This window comes from Peromyscus maniculatus, chromosome 16, assembly GCF_049852395.1.
Source record: "Peromyscus maniculatus bairdii isolate BWxNUB_F1_BW_parent chromosome 16, HU_Pman_BW_mat_3.1, whole genome shotgun sequence".
Taxonomy (NCBI): Eukaryota; Metazoa; Chordata; class Mammalia; order Rodentia; family Cricetidae; genus Peromyscus; species Peromyscus maniculatus.
Genome location: NC_134867.1, coordinates 41,670,184 through 41,688,292, shown reverse-complemented (window position 1 = coordinate 41,688,292; position 18,109 = coordinate 41,670,184). Strand labels below are relative to the sequence as shown.

Genomic DNA, 18,109 nt, shown 5'->3' with positions numbered 1-18,109 from the left:
AAATGAAGTCGGTCATGACTTCTCATCACTTCCATCAGGTTTGCTGGTGTGCTGCATGTATTGGGTGACTGAGAACCAATCGGGTTTGCTTAGTTTCAGCTAAGATTGACACATCGGGCAGGGAAATATAAGGGAATGTTGTGAGTAGAGGCATCCATTGGAAACCTGGGGGAGAACCATTTAACTACTGGTTAGAAATTCATTTCTTACTCCATTTGGAGAGAAATTGAAAGGGAGGTAGCTCAATAGCTTTATCCATATGAAAAACAAAAAGTAAATTGTTCTTTGTGTTTATTGACATTGCTAAAAACGGTCAGCTGTAGGCAAAGATCAGACTTTGGTGTGCTTCAGACCTCATCTATGACCCTCTGGTTTTTGCTTTTAGCCAGGTTGCTGGATGATTCTTTGCATATAGTCAAATTCTTTACATGAGCTGTTACAGCTGTCAGGGTTTACAGTGAGAAGCAGTTTGTCAAATGGTTTATTTTTGTGAAGGAGTTCTGTATTGTGTACAAAACTTGATGTAGTTCATTATAATTCACTTTGTAATGACTGATATTATATATATACATATATATGTGTGTGTGTATATGTGTATATACATGTATGTGTGTGTATACACACACACACACACACACACACACACACACACCTATACACACACATACATATGCTGACCTGAGTTACCGGGATTTTGTCATATTGGACTTTCTATGCATATTGGGGGTCTGTACATTTCTGGCAAGCCTCTAGTGACTCCAGTTCCACAGATCCAGCCAGGCTTTGAGAAGTAGGACATTTAAGTCATCTTAGTTACATCTGTGCCTAAGAGCTGGACCAAAGACTGGATCGGAGTTAGGAAATTTCAGGTAGCGAACACTTTAGGCTCATTTTCGATGCTTGGGTATGCAGGTAAATAAAAACGTAGAGGTCATCAAGCACTAGAGTCAGCTCTTGCATGTAGACATTTCCTCCTTTCTGTGGTTATGATTTATGCTGCTGTGAGTGGGTTGCTTCACATTTACTTCTATTAGATCAAGTTGATGAGGTCCTCTCAAAATGATAGGGCAGAACTAGGAGGAAAGGAGAGAGAAAGCCAGAAAGGGTGATTGCTCAACCACATGTAGGAAAAGGGCGCTTTCGCTAGGTGAAGAATTCTAGCATGTAGTTTCCCAGGGATGGGGAAAGGTTTTATTTACCACATAGATGATAAGAACAATTCTTTTTTCTATATTTAAGTTTAGAAAAATGAAAAAAAAATGGCTTTATGATAGGAAAGAAGCTTACAGGGTGCTATGAAGAAATGCCATTGAAACATGCTTGCTTGCGTACTAAATGGTGGGCTTTCCCTTAGAATGGACAAGGTTGAGTGACAGGAGCGGAGAGCGTCCTTGTGTAACCGGTGAGGCTCAGAGAAAGGAGAGAGCCGCACACTGACCGAGTGTGGCCACTCAAGGACAGTGGGGGAGGAACTCTATACGTGTGTCTGACCGGCATTTACCCCGCGGTGCCCTAACAAGTCCCTTGACAAAGTCACCACGAGCTCTCCAAGTTCTCCCAACGAGCAAATCAGGTAATCCCACCACCTGTAATGCTGACGTAATGAGCAGCCAGTATTTTAGACAGTGGTGTGCCTCCCACTCCAGGAACCCACCAGACTGTCACTGAGCTGAGAAGACACTCTTTCTTGACTGGGGGACAAGGGTGGCAGGCGTGGCCATTCAGAAATATGACCCCAGAGTTCTTAACAAGGTCCTTAACAAAAGCCTGCCCCCATGGGGTTCTTTTAGCAGCCTGGGAAAAGGGGCTTCATATTCACTCCAATCCCCACAGCCTTCCTATCACTTAGAGGAGCCCAACTGGAATCCCAGTCCTTGGGAGAGCTAAGGCAGGAGGACATCCACAAGTTAGAGACCAGCCTGGGCCACAGTGACGAGAGAACTACAGAATGTCCCCCTGCTCTCACATCTTTCTACCGCACTGGTAGGACAACTGTACAATTACAGTAGACAAAAACACAAGGCTCAGACGCTGTGGAAGGGGTCTTGGGGTGGAAAGATGGTTCAGTAGTTAGGAGTGCTTACTATTACAGAGGACCTGGATTTGGTTCCCAGCATCCACATGTAGCTCCTGTAACTCCAGTTCCTAGAGGATCTGACACCCTCTTCTAGCTTCCATGGACACCAGGCACACACGTGGTCCGCATGCATGCATGCAGGCAGAACACTCAGAATATCTTTTACTTTTAGGAGTCTTTAAGATTAGGCCTGGACAAAACAAGGCCATGAGGGGAAATGGCAGCCTTTCACTGTAACAACAATAAGCCTAGCCTAGGTGGGGGGCATGAAACCGCACACCCAAAAGGCCTGTTTTTGTTTGTCCATGTTTTTCTAGCTTTCGGTAAGTGTTGAGTGCTGAGAGGCAAAAGGCAGAGAGGAGAGGACAAGCAAGCGTCAGAACCACAGTTGGATATGGCAGAGATTTTGAAACATTCATATTAGGAATTTAACCATGGTTAATATGTTAAGAAATCTAAAAGGGAAAAAAGTGGACAAAGCAGAAGAAAAGTGGGTAATAGAGTAATAGAAACTCCTACAAAGTCAAAGGAAATGGCGAAAATTAAATTGTAACAAAGAATCCCTTTGGTGGGCGGATGGGGAGACTGCAGCTGAGTTAGGAGTGGCAAGCTGGACGGTGTGAGGAGAAAAGTCTTAAACTGAGAAACAGGAACAGACTGAGGATGGAGAGAAGAGAATATCTAAACGAAAGGCCAATTGAAAAACAAAACATACATGTCATGGGAATACCAGGTAAGGAAGAGAGAGAAGAACAGGAGAAATCCTCCAAGTCAGTTTGCTTAGAGGATGGAGAGATGTCTCAGTGGTTGTCTGCTGTTCTTCCAGAGGACATGAGTTCACTTCCCACCACCCACACCATGGCCCATCACTGCCTGTGACTCCAGCTCCCGGGGATCCAACACCCTTATCTGACCTCCGTACACCCAAACTCACATATGTATATCCCCACAGAGATACATGCAAACCACAGTTCCAGAAAGCTCCAAAAACAAACAGCCTAAATCTCTACACTTAGGCATAAGGCACCACTCCATCAGAAACTCAAGGACAAACTTGACTACAAAGAACAACAAAAATCTAGATGAACAAGGATAAGAACTGCTGTGGGCTTCTCTTCAAAACTGACCAAGCAAAAAGAATGGTGTAAAATCCTGAAAGGAAAATCGCCGACAACCTAAAATTCCATAACCATCAAAAATTTTCTTCAAACATAATGGACAGTTTCTCAAACCAAAATTAGGGGAACATGTTGCCAGTAGTTACGTGAAGACCTGAAGACTGACTGTTCAAGAAGCAATACATAGAGTAACCCAGCCTTGATCAGCTAGCATGTCCCCGCCAAGCCAGCTCCTTTAGACTTGTGGGGTCAGAAGGCAGCTGCCTCCCACTCCTGCAGCTCTTAACCATTGCTACCAACCAACATTGCAACAAAAAACAAGAATGCTAAGTCCGTGAGGCAAAAGACACTGTTGTGATTTGCTTTTTCTCTCTCTGTTTACATTGATTTCCTTGTGTGGGGAGAGGGGTGTGCCACAGAGCATGTGGGAAGGTCAGAGGAAAACTGCAGAGGTCAGTTCTCTCCTTCCACTGTCAGTCATGGGGGTCGAACTCAGTCTTCTCATGGCCTTCGATTTTCATTCGAGATCTTCCAGGTGGAGATGGAGGTGAAAGGAGTGACCCATCTACTCCACTGCCCTGGCACCTTTTGATCTAGTTTGCTGACATAATCATTGAAATAAGATTATGTGTTGAATAATATGCCTTTGCCCTCAAGACTGAAAACATTGACCATTTCCTAAGGCTGGGATCAGGAAACTATGGTCTATCACCTGTTTTGTAAATAAAGTTTTATTGGCACATAGCCACAGCTGTTCATTTATATAATGGTACTGTTTATGAATAGAGCACTATTGTGTAGCTGTCTCTGATACAACAGAAAAGGTCATTGCCATAGAGCTCATTTGGCCAGCAAATTCTAAATATTTATTCTTAGGACCTTCATAGAAAAACTTGTCCATTCTTGTTCTGAAAGAGCAACAGGAAGACTAATTTATAGCCTTTGGCATCTTTCCACCTGTTCCCACACTTCTCTTAGCATTATGAAGAGTAAATATGGTAAAGTCATTTTCAGTGTTAACTTGATCAGGTATCTAAGGATAATAAAATGATCCTATTGCTTTTTAGCAGAACATTGGTGTGAGCTCCCACAATACTTGGCTCTGATCTCATTAGGAAACTTGAGGTCTGCTATGGAATTTATAGTCTTGGCAGACACTGTTTTCTCATTCTACCATCTAGAATGCAAACAAAATGATAAAGTGTCATACATCACCTGTAGGCATATGCGTGTGACTTTGATTCAATACAAAGGTTCTCTTGACTGCACACAAGGTCAAGCATTGTACTGAGTGCCAGGGGTGAGCAATGAGCAAGACAATTTCTGCTTTGAAGGTGTCCGTAGCCTCGGCCAACTGCTGCTCACCTTAAAGAGAAGTCCATTGTCTCCCCACAGCAATGAAGTTGAACTACATCTTGGATCCTAATCAGGTATCTGTTTACTCCTGATAGGGTCTATAAAATAAAAAGTAGGATGTACGATCATTTGAAATCCCATTAGTGCAGAACTGTTGTACATCCCAGAGCAGGCAGATGTTGACTAAAACTTAGTGCAGTTGTAGAAAAACCTGTCTTTTCTTACTTTATAATACAATCTTCCTTTAGCAAACCAAAGTGACAAAACAATATTTGAGGCTGTCAGGTTTTTTGTTTTTTTTTTTAAAGCTTTTGAGATATTTTCTTTGACACTTTTCCTACTGTCAAAAAACAAAGTTAGGGGGGCTGGAGAGATGGCTCAGAGGTTAAGAGCACTGACTGCTCTTCCAGAGGTCCTGAGTTCAATTCCCAGCAACCATATGGTGGCTCACAACCATCTGTAATGAGATCTGGCGCCCTCTTCTGTGTACATAATAAATAAATAAATCTTTAAAAAAAAAAAAAAAAAAAAAAAAAACAAAGTTAGGGAGGGGATAAAAGGACTTGAGAAAAGGGGGCAGATGATTAGTAGCATTGAGACGTAAGCCCATGCATTGCTCTGGCCATGGGGATGCCTTCTCAGTGTGCACAGAAACCCCAAAGATGAAGTTCTGTGAGTTCTAAGAATCATACTTTTGCAGTCCAATTAATCACACTGTTCTTTCCGTACCAAGACATGAAGAAAAAAATTAGGACAAAACTACTTGCTTCTGCTTCTCCAATTTGACCAAGTAAAAGTACCTCCAGTTAATTAATACTTTCATTCATCATCTATCCCAAGCTCCTGCTGAATGTTAGACACCAGAAAACAAGGCAAAGCTCACACATGGTGGGGCGCCCAGTCTGAATGGGTGGGTGCAGGGCCATATGACAGGGCTGTCCATAGGGATATGGAACACCAAGGAGACTTAGATAAGATCATGACTGATCTCATTTTAAAAGTGTGTGTGTGTGTGTGTGTGTGTGTGTGTGTGTGTGTGTGTGTGTGTGTGTGGTGTGGTGTGTGAGCACACACAAAGGGCAGAAGGACAATGGTTGTCCTGCTCTATTGCTCTCTGGCCTCTTCCCTTCAGACAAGGTCTCTTGGGAAACCTGTAGCTGTACTGGCAGCCAGCTAGCCCCAGCAATTCTTCATCTTTGGGGTTTCTGTGCAAACTGAGAAGGCATCTCCATGGCCAGGGCATGGTCATGTGTTTTACACGATCTCTGTCTGACTGATAAAGTCCTTGGTGCAAGGTTCAGTGCACCTAAAACGTCCACACACTGGAACCCGTTAGCCATCTATCCCTCTGTAAACCTGCCTGTTCACCTTCATCTTCTGACTCCCCTACCACCCATGACGCCCACCATACATACTCTCCATTCTTGAATAACGTACCCCCTTGCCATGGCTCTTTGAAGATACGCTTTCTTCTCTGAAACTGTCTTCCTTTCCTACTTCACTGGATAAGTGCTATTAGCCCTTTAAAAATTAGGTCAGGGGCTGTGGAGATGCCTCAGTGTTTGGACTTGAGTTCAAGTCTCCAGCACGTATGTAAAGCACCAGGGAGACCACAGGCAGGCATCTTTAACTCTAGTGCTGAGGGAGAGTCCTATTTCACAATTTTGGACATAAAATGCATCTATTCCAAGCCAAACAGGGCACATGACCGTGCTGTGCTCAACTCACAGGGAGTCATGATCAGAGTACCACCAAACAAGGAGCTACTTACAACCTTGGAAGATCCCAACCATGGGATAGGGCCCAACTCACATACGAATTGTCTAACGCAGATAACAGGGATGTGTTAGTTACGTGGAAGCCTGCAGTGCTTGGCAGTAAACAGCATCCCACAAAACTTAGCCGCCGCAGGATCTGCATGTCTTCTTGCCAGTGACAAGGCTATACTCATGAGTGTGAGATGCAGCAAAAACATCAGTGTACGTACAGGGCACCCCGAGATGATCGTCTGTACATCGGACAGCTGCTCTTTCATGTTGATGTTTTCCTTTATCTAGAACACAAGGTTATATTAGGCAAACAAAGGATATGACATTCTTATTAATATTTTGTGACACCTGGTAAAGAGCTTGGTACTTTATAAAAATATCAATTTTCTGGACCCAGTGTTTTAATAACAGAAAAAATCATGTCAGGGTATGATATGCTTACACAGTATATAGGGAATAATGAGTGCTTTAGTTACTGAGTCAATAAAGTGACTTGATATCTTACAAACAAACTTTGGCCAGGCGGTGGTGGCACACGCCTTTAATCCCAGCACTTGGGAGGCAGAGGCAGGCCATCTCTGTGAGTTGGAGACCAGCCTGGTCTACAGAGCAAGATCCAGGATAGGCACCAAAACTACATGGAGAAACCCTGTCTCAAAAAAAAGGGGGGGGGAGGAAGCAAAACATTTTACATTTTGGCTTTTTTCTTATCTATACAAATCTAAGTTTTATATACTTTCACACTAGAAGAGGTGGTGCTGGGGCTGTGACTCGGGTGACAGAGTGCTGTGGATGATTGATAAATAAAATGCTGATTGGCCAGTAGCCAGGCAGGAACAAAGTATAGGCAGAACAAAGAGAGGAGAATTCTGGGAACAGGAGGGCTGAGGCAGAGAGACGCTGCCAGCCGCCTCCATGAGGAGCAAGATGTAAAGTACCGGTAAGCCACGAGCCACGTAGCAAGGTATAGATTAATAGAAATTGGTTAATTTAAGATATAAGAACAGCTAGCAAGAAGCCTGAGCCATTAGGCCATACAGTTTGTAAATAATATAAGTCTCTGTGTGTTTACTTGGGGTCTGAGGGCCATGGGAGCTGGGCAGGAACAGGATAGCTTCAGCTACAACAGAGTGCTTTCCTAGTATGCACAAAGCCCTGGGTTTGAGCCCAACAGTACATTACCTAGGATTACTGGGGAATGTCTGTAATCCCAGAACTCCAGAAATGATGGAGATAGGAAGATCAGAAGTTCAGTGTGATCCTTGGCTACATATCAAGTTCAAGCTAATCCAGGACACATTAGACCCTCTTTAAAACCAAGTGTGCGGGGAGCATTGTGACCATACAGTTTTCTGGAAACAGTCTCACCCTGTTTGGCTTGGAATAGATGCATTTTATGTCCAAAATTGTGAAATAGGACTCTAGATTTAACTTTAAAAGGGGAAAAGAGGACATCCAGGGTCTTCAAGTGAGACCACCACAAGAGCCCAGAAACATTCCGAAGGGTATACATGAATATCGGCAACCCACCTGCTCTATGTAGTCTTCATATTTCTTGATTTGATCAATTGCAGTGGTCAGGTCCCCACGGTCTGTGTGTCCTGCAGGAGTATGCAGTCTCAGAGCATAGAGCAGGTGAATATATTCTCCAAATCTCCGGGATGGATACAGAAGCAGCTCTGGCAGGCTGTACAGGGCATAGGGTAGGGTGCCCTGGTTAGTACTTTTGATCATGGAGAATCTGCCCTTGAGTGCCCAGCTGTGCTCTCCCTAGAAACTCACCTCAGCATTCTTGTAACAATGGTCTTATCATGCCTCTTCAAGAAAGCTCGGAATGCTGGGGTCATCTCTCTGCACTACAAGGGGAGAATTACATGTCAAATCTTTGCTCTGTCAGATAGCTCTAAAGCCTTGGGTTCTACCAGCAAGTGATGATCTATGGAACATCAAAGCAAGACAGGAGCATCTCCATCTAATCTAGTATCAATAGTACTATTCGTGTGTTCCAATATATTAACTCCAGTATTTTAATTATGCCGCAGATCTACCCATACCCATTAACTTGATCAATAGAGAGAAATAGAGATTTATAATTAAGATAGGATTGGACTATAACTAGAATAGATTGAGTAGGTGACTTGTCAAGTTACCCGACTTTCTCATCTGTAAAATGAATGGAAGCTCACAGTGAGGGAACAGAATCCCACCCATAAAGGGTCTGCCATGCAATAAATCCAACTTAATTTCTGTAATCACTGGTAGTCGCCTTTAATGCTGCTGCTGTCAGTCATGTTTTCCAGAGGGATACTACAAAAGTATTCCACTATTCTTAATGTCCATGTCAAATGCACTCATTTATCACTACAAGTATACCCGTGAAACTCTGTCCTTCCATTCAGTGTGTACACATCTAAAAGATGTCAATATTGCTAATGTCTGAGTCCAAGATTTGCTGATTTCAAGCCCCCCAAATATTGTAGAAATAAGGCCATTTATACCTGCAAACAATTAAAGGACTTAAAAAGATTTGGTGGTATTGGAATAATAATAGCCACCATAGCTAAATGTATTGAGCAGCTGTATGTACTCCTCATGCTAATGAAGAAGGTATCAGTATTGGCCATAGCTATACAGGTTTTGCCACCAGTTTGTTTCTGATGCCACTCATTGCTCTAATTCTTGTCCTCAAGGTCAAAAGTCATGGTCAAGGTGTCCATTGAGCCAACCTTGTGTGCCCTTTTCCCTGACGTTGCAGCAGCAGAGTATTCAGAACTCACAATCTTGCTCCAACTTGTTCAATGTCCTGTCACTAAGTGGCTGGAATGCATGAAAATTTGGCAGTGTATATGAAGATTGCTACAGGTCAACTATCAGTTCCTGAGCACTGCTGTGTGCCCACCGCTGTATTGGCCTCTATGTCAAGGTCCTTGTCCTCAAGAAGCTCCAAGTATATGGGAGGAGACCTCAGAGGGAGCAGCTGAGAACTACCCCTCCCCATTTACCTCAGTCTTTTGAGTTGTACAGTGTTAGCGTGGAGGTAACCGCCACTTACCTTCTCGATGGTTTTCAGAACCACTGGATAGTTGTTGAAGAAATTGGTATATGTGTTCAACTGCCTTCCAAACTTTATGAATATTTCTCCCACACAGTGGGCTGGGCTCCATTCCTGTAGTCTGTCTCTTAGGTTATCTAGAAATTCTCTACAACACGAGAAGATTGTATCTAGAGACAGGAGCCTGTGAGAGCTTCCAAACATAAGCAATGAATTCATTGGTATAGGCTTTTCTGCCTAGTGTTTTGTGGTAGGACTTGATTTTCACCAATTGAGTGCTTCACCACAGAGAAGTTGGAATTTGACAGGATGGGAGAGCTGGGCAGTAAGGGAGGAGGTTGACTGTCTAGGATCCCATGTTTTACATTAATTTTTTTGTCAGACTCCAGCTTCCTGCAATAGAACCACTTCTAAATGTCCCACCCTCTGAGAGCCAGAGCTGTGGACACTCTCACAGTCCTCTGAGGAGAATGGAGCCTTCAAAGGCTTCAAGGCCTTGGCCTTTAACCTTTAATTTGCATACAGCCATAACTTACATACAGCCCGAATACTCTACAGATCCAAGGTGACCCTTCTCAGCCATTCCAGGCCATGAAAACTGAAAGAGGTCTCGTCAGCCTTGTAACTGGGTAGGTGCTGGGCCCAGAGAGGTGAAGAACTCTCTCTCCAGATCTGTAGACATTGACTAAGACCAGCACTTGGCTCTCTTAACCCTACTACAGGTAGAAACCACTGTTCTTCTCAATCTCTTGATACATATAGGAAACCCATAATGGAAAAGCAGAGTTCCCTATTCCCATTGACTCCTTGCATTCCTGTCCTGTTATTCAGTTAGACGTTGTTGACTCTTTCCCATGGACTTTTGTGTGAGCCATCTGTTGATTACAGTCTGCCTCGGCATTGAACTCTTTCTTGCACTTGTGACCTGGGGCAGGGGTCGAACTGGAAGCCATCACTGCTGGTGGGAGCCGTCAAGTAACATGCAAAGGAGACTGACTGTCTGCTCTTCCAGGCGATGGGGTCCCCAGGAAGACAGAGAATGGCTGAGCCACAGTGGGACTTTTGAGACAAAATGTGCTCTTCCCACATTTTAAAGAATCCATCTTTAGGGTTTACCTGTTGAGATCTAGGATGCGTAGAATATCAGAGAAAATGATGTGTGTGTTGGCAGCACTCAGAATGGCTCTGTTTGAGGAGAGCGCTGCCCTCAGGGGCCTGGCGTACACATCCCTCACGATTCCCAGCATCTGCACATACCGTCTCTCGCTCTGTACAAGCTCCCTCACAACTTGGGTTCGTTTCTCTACTGAGTTCATCTTTAGCTTTTTCTCCTGTAGAAAATGTCAGGAATTCAGGAGAAACATAATGACTGAGGCCCTCAGCAAGGGCCCATAGCAAGATGCCTGAAGAGGAGGAAGAGGCAAGCCCCAAAAGAGGGATCATCTTAAGGGAAGGTGGCAGTGGTGTAGATCTAGAAGCCACCCAGCAGCTTAGTGAGCTGAGACAGACACCCGGTGGTGGCCTACCCACTCTTGAGTGTCTTCGGCTCTTTCTCTCTCATCCACTGCGATAGCATAAGGAACAGAACATGAAGTGCCCACTGTATGCACAAGCTTATTTCCTCCATCCCCACACATAGCCAAAGATGTCTTGGTCGACATCAGATGGGGTGGGGAATACCCCCGTAAAATCACCCTTCCTCTGGGAGTGGCAGGAACGGTCATTCAGCTCCTACCTTTCTGATCCGAAAGTGATTTTATGCTCCCTCTGTTAATAGAACAGCATAGAAGTCCTTACACACCTGTTCTATCGGACAATTTTAGTGCTCTTTTTTTTTATTTTTTCACTTATCACTAGAAAACAAAAGACTTGTTTTTCTGGCCCTGGGGATTGCACCCAGTCCTGTACATGCTAGGCAAACTACATGTGAGCCTAAACCATCAGGCTCTGATCCTAGACCCCAACCTCCAAGGTCAAATGCTTTTCCATACAATTCTTCTGTCTCCAAGTAGAATTAAATTTCTTTAAAAAAAAAAAAAAAACTTAGGCAAGACATGGGTACACATACCTTGGGAGTTCTCATGAGGCAAGAGGATTGTGAATTAAAAGCCAGCCTGGGCCATATCGCAAACCCCGGTCTCAAAAACAAACAAACAAAAAAAAAAAAAAAAGAGCTGAGGATACAACCCACTGGTAGAGCACTTGTATAGAGTGACTCTGGATTCAAGTCCTAGCATGGCCAAAAACAATTTAAAAATACTAATCCTAGCCAGGTATGGTAGAACAGGCGTGTAACCTCCAATGCCAGAAGGCTGTGGCAGTTGCTACCATCTGTTTGTGATGAGTTTCCCAGCTGATTTCTAGAAACTGGTCAGTAGGGAGAGTGAGAAACCATGTCCTAAGGGAAAGGCCTGCCCTGGACCCTCCCTAGGTGTGAAGGCGCTCTAAAAATCCCTAAGTCCAAGCTCAAGGCTGCAGAACTCACACATGTTCTTTTCTCTCTGAGAGTCTAACCTTAGGTAAAGTCACTTAGGTTTTCTAACTGTCGATACTAACATCTTTGGAGTCTTTGGAAAAAGAAATGTAAACAAATGTGAAGCCATGTTGAATATTCCCAAATAATACATGCATGCTGTGCATTTTGGCAGCTGGAACAGTCTCTGCATGGCTGATATCCCCCTCTAAATGCTGTCCTTCAGCCCAGGGCAGAGCACTTCCTATGTATTGACTAGAGTATGTTGTGTGATATTTTGATCGCTTTCTGACAATAAAGTTTCCTTTGAATCAGAGGGTGGAGCTAGCAACTAGCTGACCAAAATTAACCATAGAAGTTTTGGAGGATTGAGGACAGTGACAGTCAGGAAGTTACTGTAGGGCAGGGCTTAGAGAGGATTCGGCCTTTTTGGATAGAGGAACAAGAGAGAAGGTCACTGGTCGATTCTTCGCTGTTTCTCTGGTCATTCAGGTTCTTACCCCATATCTGACTCCCAAGTTTATTTATTGATAAAGAATGATCAAATAAACACATTAAGAGTAAACTTTTGAAGTTAGCCTGTAAGTTGGTGGGCCAATTAAAAACTGCAAATCTTCACGCCCGTGTATCCTTTTGTTAAATGATGTCCTTAGTCATGGAAAATCATGGGTCACATACAGATTGGCTTTCTCCCACATGCCACGTCTCCATCCTTTGAATCAACCTCTGAGTCTATATCACAGTTACAGGGGAAAAGAAAAATCGATCTTTTCCTCCAGTTCAATTAAGTAGTCGGTTGGTTGTTCCTCTCTTTAAGGACTGTTTCCAAGGAAAACAAAGAACTAACCATGGTAAACAATGACTTCCCCGTCAGTGGCAACACTGATAAGATCCTAGTTGGTAATAGGTGGCTTACCAGCTTAACCAGCACCTCCATGTTCAGGTCGCTTTGGCTTGGACTTGACTTTGTGTCCTGAGAACTGTCTTCTACGGCACTTCTTTCCTGAAGAGGAAATGGAACTTGGTTACTTGGAGGTGGGTCCTGGAGTCCCTGAAAGCCCATTCAGTACTCTGCCCACACGAGCCTTGGGAAGGCATCTGCCTTCAGTTCTCATCCCAGGGTCCCTAGGCACTGAATTAAGCGCTTGACAAATGCGGTGCCTCTCTTAAACTAAGATTTATGTTTTTAATAACAGCCTTTAGGGCAGTGGTTCTCAACTCCTTTGGGGAGGGTCATATCAGATATCTTCCATGCCAGATACTTACCTCATGTTTCATAATAGCAAAATGACAGTTATGAAGTAGCAATGAAATAATTATATGGTTGAGAGACACCACAGCATGAGGAGCTGTATTAAAGGGTCACAGCGTTAGGAAGGCTGAGAACCACTGCATTAGGGGCTTAGGAGCTAGAGTTCAGTGGGTAAAAGTGCCCATGTGTACACACGTAAGCCCAGCCTTAGGAGGAAGAACTAGGAGGGTTGCTGGGGGTTGCTGGTCAGCTAATCTTTCTAGAACAGCAAGCTCCAGGCTCAGTGAAGAGACCCTGCCTCAATAAAGATGGGTGGGTGGGTGGGTGGGTGGGTGGATGGATGGATGGTTGGATGGATGGATGGATGGATGGATGGATGGATGGATGGATGGATGGATGGATGGATGGAGAACAATAGAAAATACCACTCTGGTCTTCACACATGTACACATGTACAATTTTGTGTGTACAAAATTTAAAAATATAAACAGCCTTTAGCTTCCTTTGAGCTACTATACCTAAAAACTAAATTCTAGCTTCTTCCCTGAAGGGTAGGGTGGGGAGCCCTGCCCTTCAGGGCTCCTCTCAAGCTTAAAGCATCTCCACACTCCTGGCAGTGGGCTTGGCCTAAATGCTGCTTTTTCCCTTCACAGCTGCTGGGAAGTGGCTTATCTCACTTTGAAGATGCTAGAAAGAACAGGCACTGTATAAAATTCACCCTTTTTCAACTCATGATAAAGTGTCATAAAACAGTTCACATACTCTTCCAAGAGTTGTCTGTTTTCGCATTTAAATATGGCTTTTTCTCTCTCTTTATCATACCTTGCAGCCTGTCTGTAAATTAGTGCATCAGAATTAACAAGTCCCCTGGTTCCCTGAGCAGCACCCCAGGGTCCCCTCTAGCAACAGAACAATAGCCCCATGTTCCTGTCAGAAGACTGCTGCTTTCACTACTCAAAGCTAAGACTCTTAGTGGAGATCCCCTGCTGTCCCTGGAAGAGGTTGGAGGACAAACATCACCTTGTTTGAGGATTTGCTTGTCTTGTTTCTTTGAGACAGAGTTCCCAGCACCCTAGACCTCTCTAGATTTGCTCTCTAGCTAAGGCTGACCTTGAACTCCTGACCCTTCTAGCACCTCCTAAATACTAGGATTACAGGCATGCACCGTCAGGCCTGGCTAGAAACATCAGTTTTCAACCAAGACTCCTTTTACTTTACCAGGAGAAAATGAGTGTATTCTGTTACTGTGTGGTTTCATAGGGCGGCTGTCAGGTCCAAAGACAATTTCACTTCCCCAAACTCCAAAAAGCAGTCCAAATATCCAGAAATGGACTCAACCTGAACTATAGGAGGATTTCTGGCTCTTAGATAAAACCAGAATTCCTCAGGAGCTTGTGAAACTGGTTCTCATCTACAAAAAGGAGTCATTTCCAGTTACCTCTATCGGAAGGGACAAACAGCTACCTGTGGTGCCTATTAGCATATCAAAGCTCATGCTGGCCTCCAGGCTCTGGCAGTATCACAAGTGCCTGTTTCACATTTTAAAACCCAGGCTAGCATCCTAGATTTTTCTCACCTCCTCCTGTACTAAACTCCCTCCAGCACATGGGTTCCCTCCCTCGGCAACTCATTTTCCTTATAACCCTGCTATTCTCACTCTCATTCTCATTCTCATTCTCATTCTCATTCTCATTCTCATTCTCATTCTCATTCTCATTCTCATTCTCATTCTCATTCTCATTCTCATTCTCATTCTCATTCTCATTCTCATTCTCTCGCTCTCGCTCTCGCTCTCGCTCTCGCTCTTGCTCTCTCGCTCTTTCTTGCTCTCTCACTCTGCTCTGCTCTAGCTGTTCTCTCTCTCATATCTACAATAAAAACCTTCCCCTTAACTACACCATGGAGCAGTCATGTCAACAGTTTATAGCAGGCACAAACTTTGGCACAGGAGGTGGTCCCTGAGCAACAGCCATCCTCGGCTCTCTTCCTGGTTTGCAGTCTATACCACTACAATGCCTGTCTGCGCCAGGGACTCTCTGCTCTTCCTTCCCATGTATGGTTGTCTCATGCCAGCCTGGTATATGTTTAGACTTTAGGCTTGGGGAGGGAGGAGCCTTTGAATTTTGAGAAAAAAAGAAAAAAAAAAAAACAACTTTAGAATGTCCCTGTGAGTAGAACACTCTTCACTTTAAAATAAATTACAGCACTAGTTATTTATAGCCAGGAAACCATCACTTTGTCAACTCCTTGGGGACACCAGTGGCTCTGTAGGAGAAAGCAACTGCAGATGTAAAGTGAGAATCAAACTCACACTGTCTCGAAATTAGGACAGCTGAAACCCTGCAGAATTAGACTGCCACCTCTCAGATAAGGCAGGTGCTCTAACGTGGAAAACCACTCACTATTGCTTAGTTCTCAGATGTCCCTCAAAGACCATGCCTTGAAGGCTTAGTCGCTGCCCTGTAGCACCATTGGGAGGTGGGGCCTAGCAAAAGGACATTGGGTCATGGGGGGGGGGGGATGCCCTTGAAGGAATCTGGGCACGTTTATTATTGTCACTCATCTCCATGATTTCACAGTGTTAGTATAAATACTACAGAAAGCCATGCAGGCACACAGCAGCCCGGAGAAAGGACTGCTTGGACAGCAAGATGAGGAGACAGAATAGTGACCGCATTGGTTACTGTCCTATTACTGTGACAGGACACCCAACAGAAGCAACTTAATGGAGAAGGGATTTACTGTGGCTCACAGTTTCAGAGGATATCAGTCTGTTGTGGTAGAAAAGGCAGGGTGGCTCATCTCCGACGATGGCCACTGGAGCAGGAGGTGATAACTTATCCACATGGCATGGACTAGAACCAGGTATATAACCTAGGGCCTGACACTAGTAACCAACTTTCACCAGGCAGGTTCCCAAAGACTTCTAAATGGTGCCACACGCTGGAACTAAACACTTGAAACAAGAACCTGTGGGGACATTTCAGATTCAGAGTACTGATTAAGATGGGTGGGTGGATGGGTGGGTGGGTAGGTGGATGGATGGATGGATGAATATCAGATAGACAGGCAGGCAGACAGAGACAGAAGAGATCTGGACTTGATAGACAAGCCCTTATTGCTTGCACAAACCCTTCAGAGCTTCCATCTGAGAGATATCATTATTTCCATTCTTGTAACTGTGGGCTTATGAGCTCTTCTAAACAAATACCTATAGTTTTAAAACTAAGCCCTAATGTGTGGAGATAGCCCCTTTCTGGGTGGTCTAGCAGGGTACACAGCAAAGGGAAATGTCCAGCAGGTCTCCTGGGTCCTACCCTGTGCTGTGCTCTAGGGATGCACTAATGAATTTCAGTGTGAATAGGGCAGCAGGTGATTCACCTGCTGGGGCAACTCAGAAGTCTATACATACGAACAGTCTAGATGGGGACTTTGCATTGGGTGACAGCGTCCTAAGCCCTCAAATATCTTTTCCCTGGGTATAAGTGGTTCTGTAATGCCACTTTTTCTCCATGTAATCAGTTCTGTGAATGACAATGAATTCTGATTATTTTGTGTAGCCAAGAGTGTGGGGGTCTGAATCAAGCACTGGAAAAATTATTCTCTTGTGAAGGATTAGCTTCAACCTTTTTTCTTTTAAATTTGAATCTCAATTGAAAAAAGGAGCAGGTCGTCTGTAGCCTGTCTTCTCCTATCATTTATGAAACCCAGGGCTTGATCTCAGCTCTTCAAAAACCTAGCACAAGCCGGGCAATGGTGGCGCACACCTTTAATCCCAGTATTCAGGAAGCAGAGGCAGGCAGATCTCTGTGAGTTCAAGGCCAGCCTGGTCTCCAAAGCAAGTTCCAGGAAAGGTGCAAAGCTACACAGAGAAACCCTGTCTCAAAAAAAAAAAAAGCCTAGCACAGTGGCACACACCTGTGATCCCAGAAGCCAAGAAGAGGCAGGAAGAGCAGGAGTTCAAGGTCTTCCGCGGCTCCATGGTGAATTCAAAGTCAGCCTGGGATACAGGAGACCTTATCTCAGAAAAGCGAAGAGGAGGAAGAGGAAAAAAGGAATTCTCTTTTTCGTTTGTTTGGTTTTTTGACAGAGTATCATCATATAGCCCTGGCTGGCCTGGAACTTGATACATAGACCAGGCTGGCCTCAAACTCACAGAGGTCCACCTGCTTCTGCCTCCCAAGTACTGGGATTAAAGGCGTGTGCCCTGTCTTAGTTTCATACACAACACAAAGGGTCTTAGTCTGCAATTTTTTTTTCTTTCAAGTTACCTCAGTGAGGACTCAGCTGAATAAGTGGTGAAGCAAAATGCAAATTTGCAGGTCTCCTACAGTAAAATACAGCTCTCAAGTCAGCGAAGGAGCTGTGCTCTGAAGTGGCTGAAACGCCACTCACGTTAAGTACCACGAAACACCCCATTTAACAATAGTCCGTGACAGTGATCTTCTGAAACAGTTGGCAGCTGGAAGCTTCCCAGGAAAACCATCGTCCTTCAGGAGAATCTCTTCCCCACAGGAGCCTTGCTTTATAGAGAAGCACCATGGCATGAGAATACACAACACCAACTTTTACCTTCCTGAGTGGATCCGGTGTTACGTTTACGTCACGTTCTATCAGAATATCACTTCCTTCAAATTCCTCGCTCCTTTTACTAGATTTCTTCAGTAGGAAATATGACAAAAATTCCAGAGGTTTGTCCTGAGAAATGAACCCCACCCCCCAAAAAATCATATTTAAAACTTCCATCTGACATATTAAATATACGACAGAAAAGAGAGCATGGGGTGGGTTCAGTTGGTAAGGGCCTGTGTGACCTTGAGGGCCTGAATTCTGATCCCAGTACCAAGGGAAAACTGGGCCCTGGGGAAGTGCTCAGATGGAGCCCCAGAACTCACTGGCCAGCCGGCCTACCGGAATCAGTGAGCTGCAGGGTTCGTGAGTGCCCCTGTCTCAAAACATGAGGCAGGAAGTGATCAAGGAAACACCTGATGCCAACCTCTGCCCCGCAGACA

General features: G+C 44.4%; 1 protein-coding gene across 3 annotated transcripts in view; it reads right to left on the bottom strand.

The window, feature by feature from the left end:
• Ect2l (epithelial cell transforming 2 like) overlaps positions 1-18,109 on the bottom strand; it is an 87,126-nt gene that overhangs the window by 4,758 nt on the left and 64,259 nt on the right. Inside the window, exons 13-20 of one of the 3 annotated variants that reach the window (XM_016004695.3) lie at positions 17,670-17,795; positions 12,762-12,848; positions 10,489-10,703; positions 9,373-9,520; positions 8,103-8,176; positions 7,851-8,007; positions 6,539-6,604; positions 4,561-4,649 (exon numbers count right to left, since the gene is read on the bottom strand). In XM_016004695.3, coding sequence (XP_015860181.1) covers positions 4,561-4,649; positions 6,539-6,604; positions 7,851-8,007; positions 8,103-8,176; positions 9,373-9,520; positions 10,489-10,703; positions 12,762-12,848; positions 17,670-17,795 — 962 coding nt within the window. The remainder of the gene's footprint in view (positions 1-4,560; positions 4,650-6,538; positions 6,605-7,850; positions 8,008-8,102; positions 8,177-9,372; positions 9,521-10,488; positions 10,704-12,761; positions 12,849-17,669; positions 17,796-18,109) is intronic. The other 2 variants (XM_076552699.1, XR_013045071.1) reach the window with 2 other exon arrangements.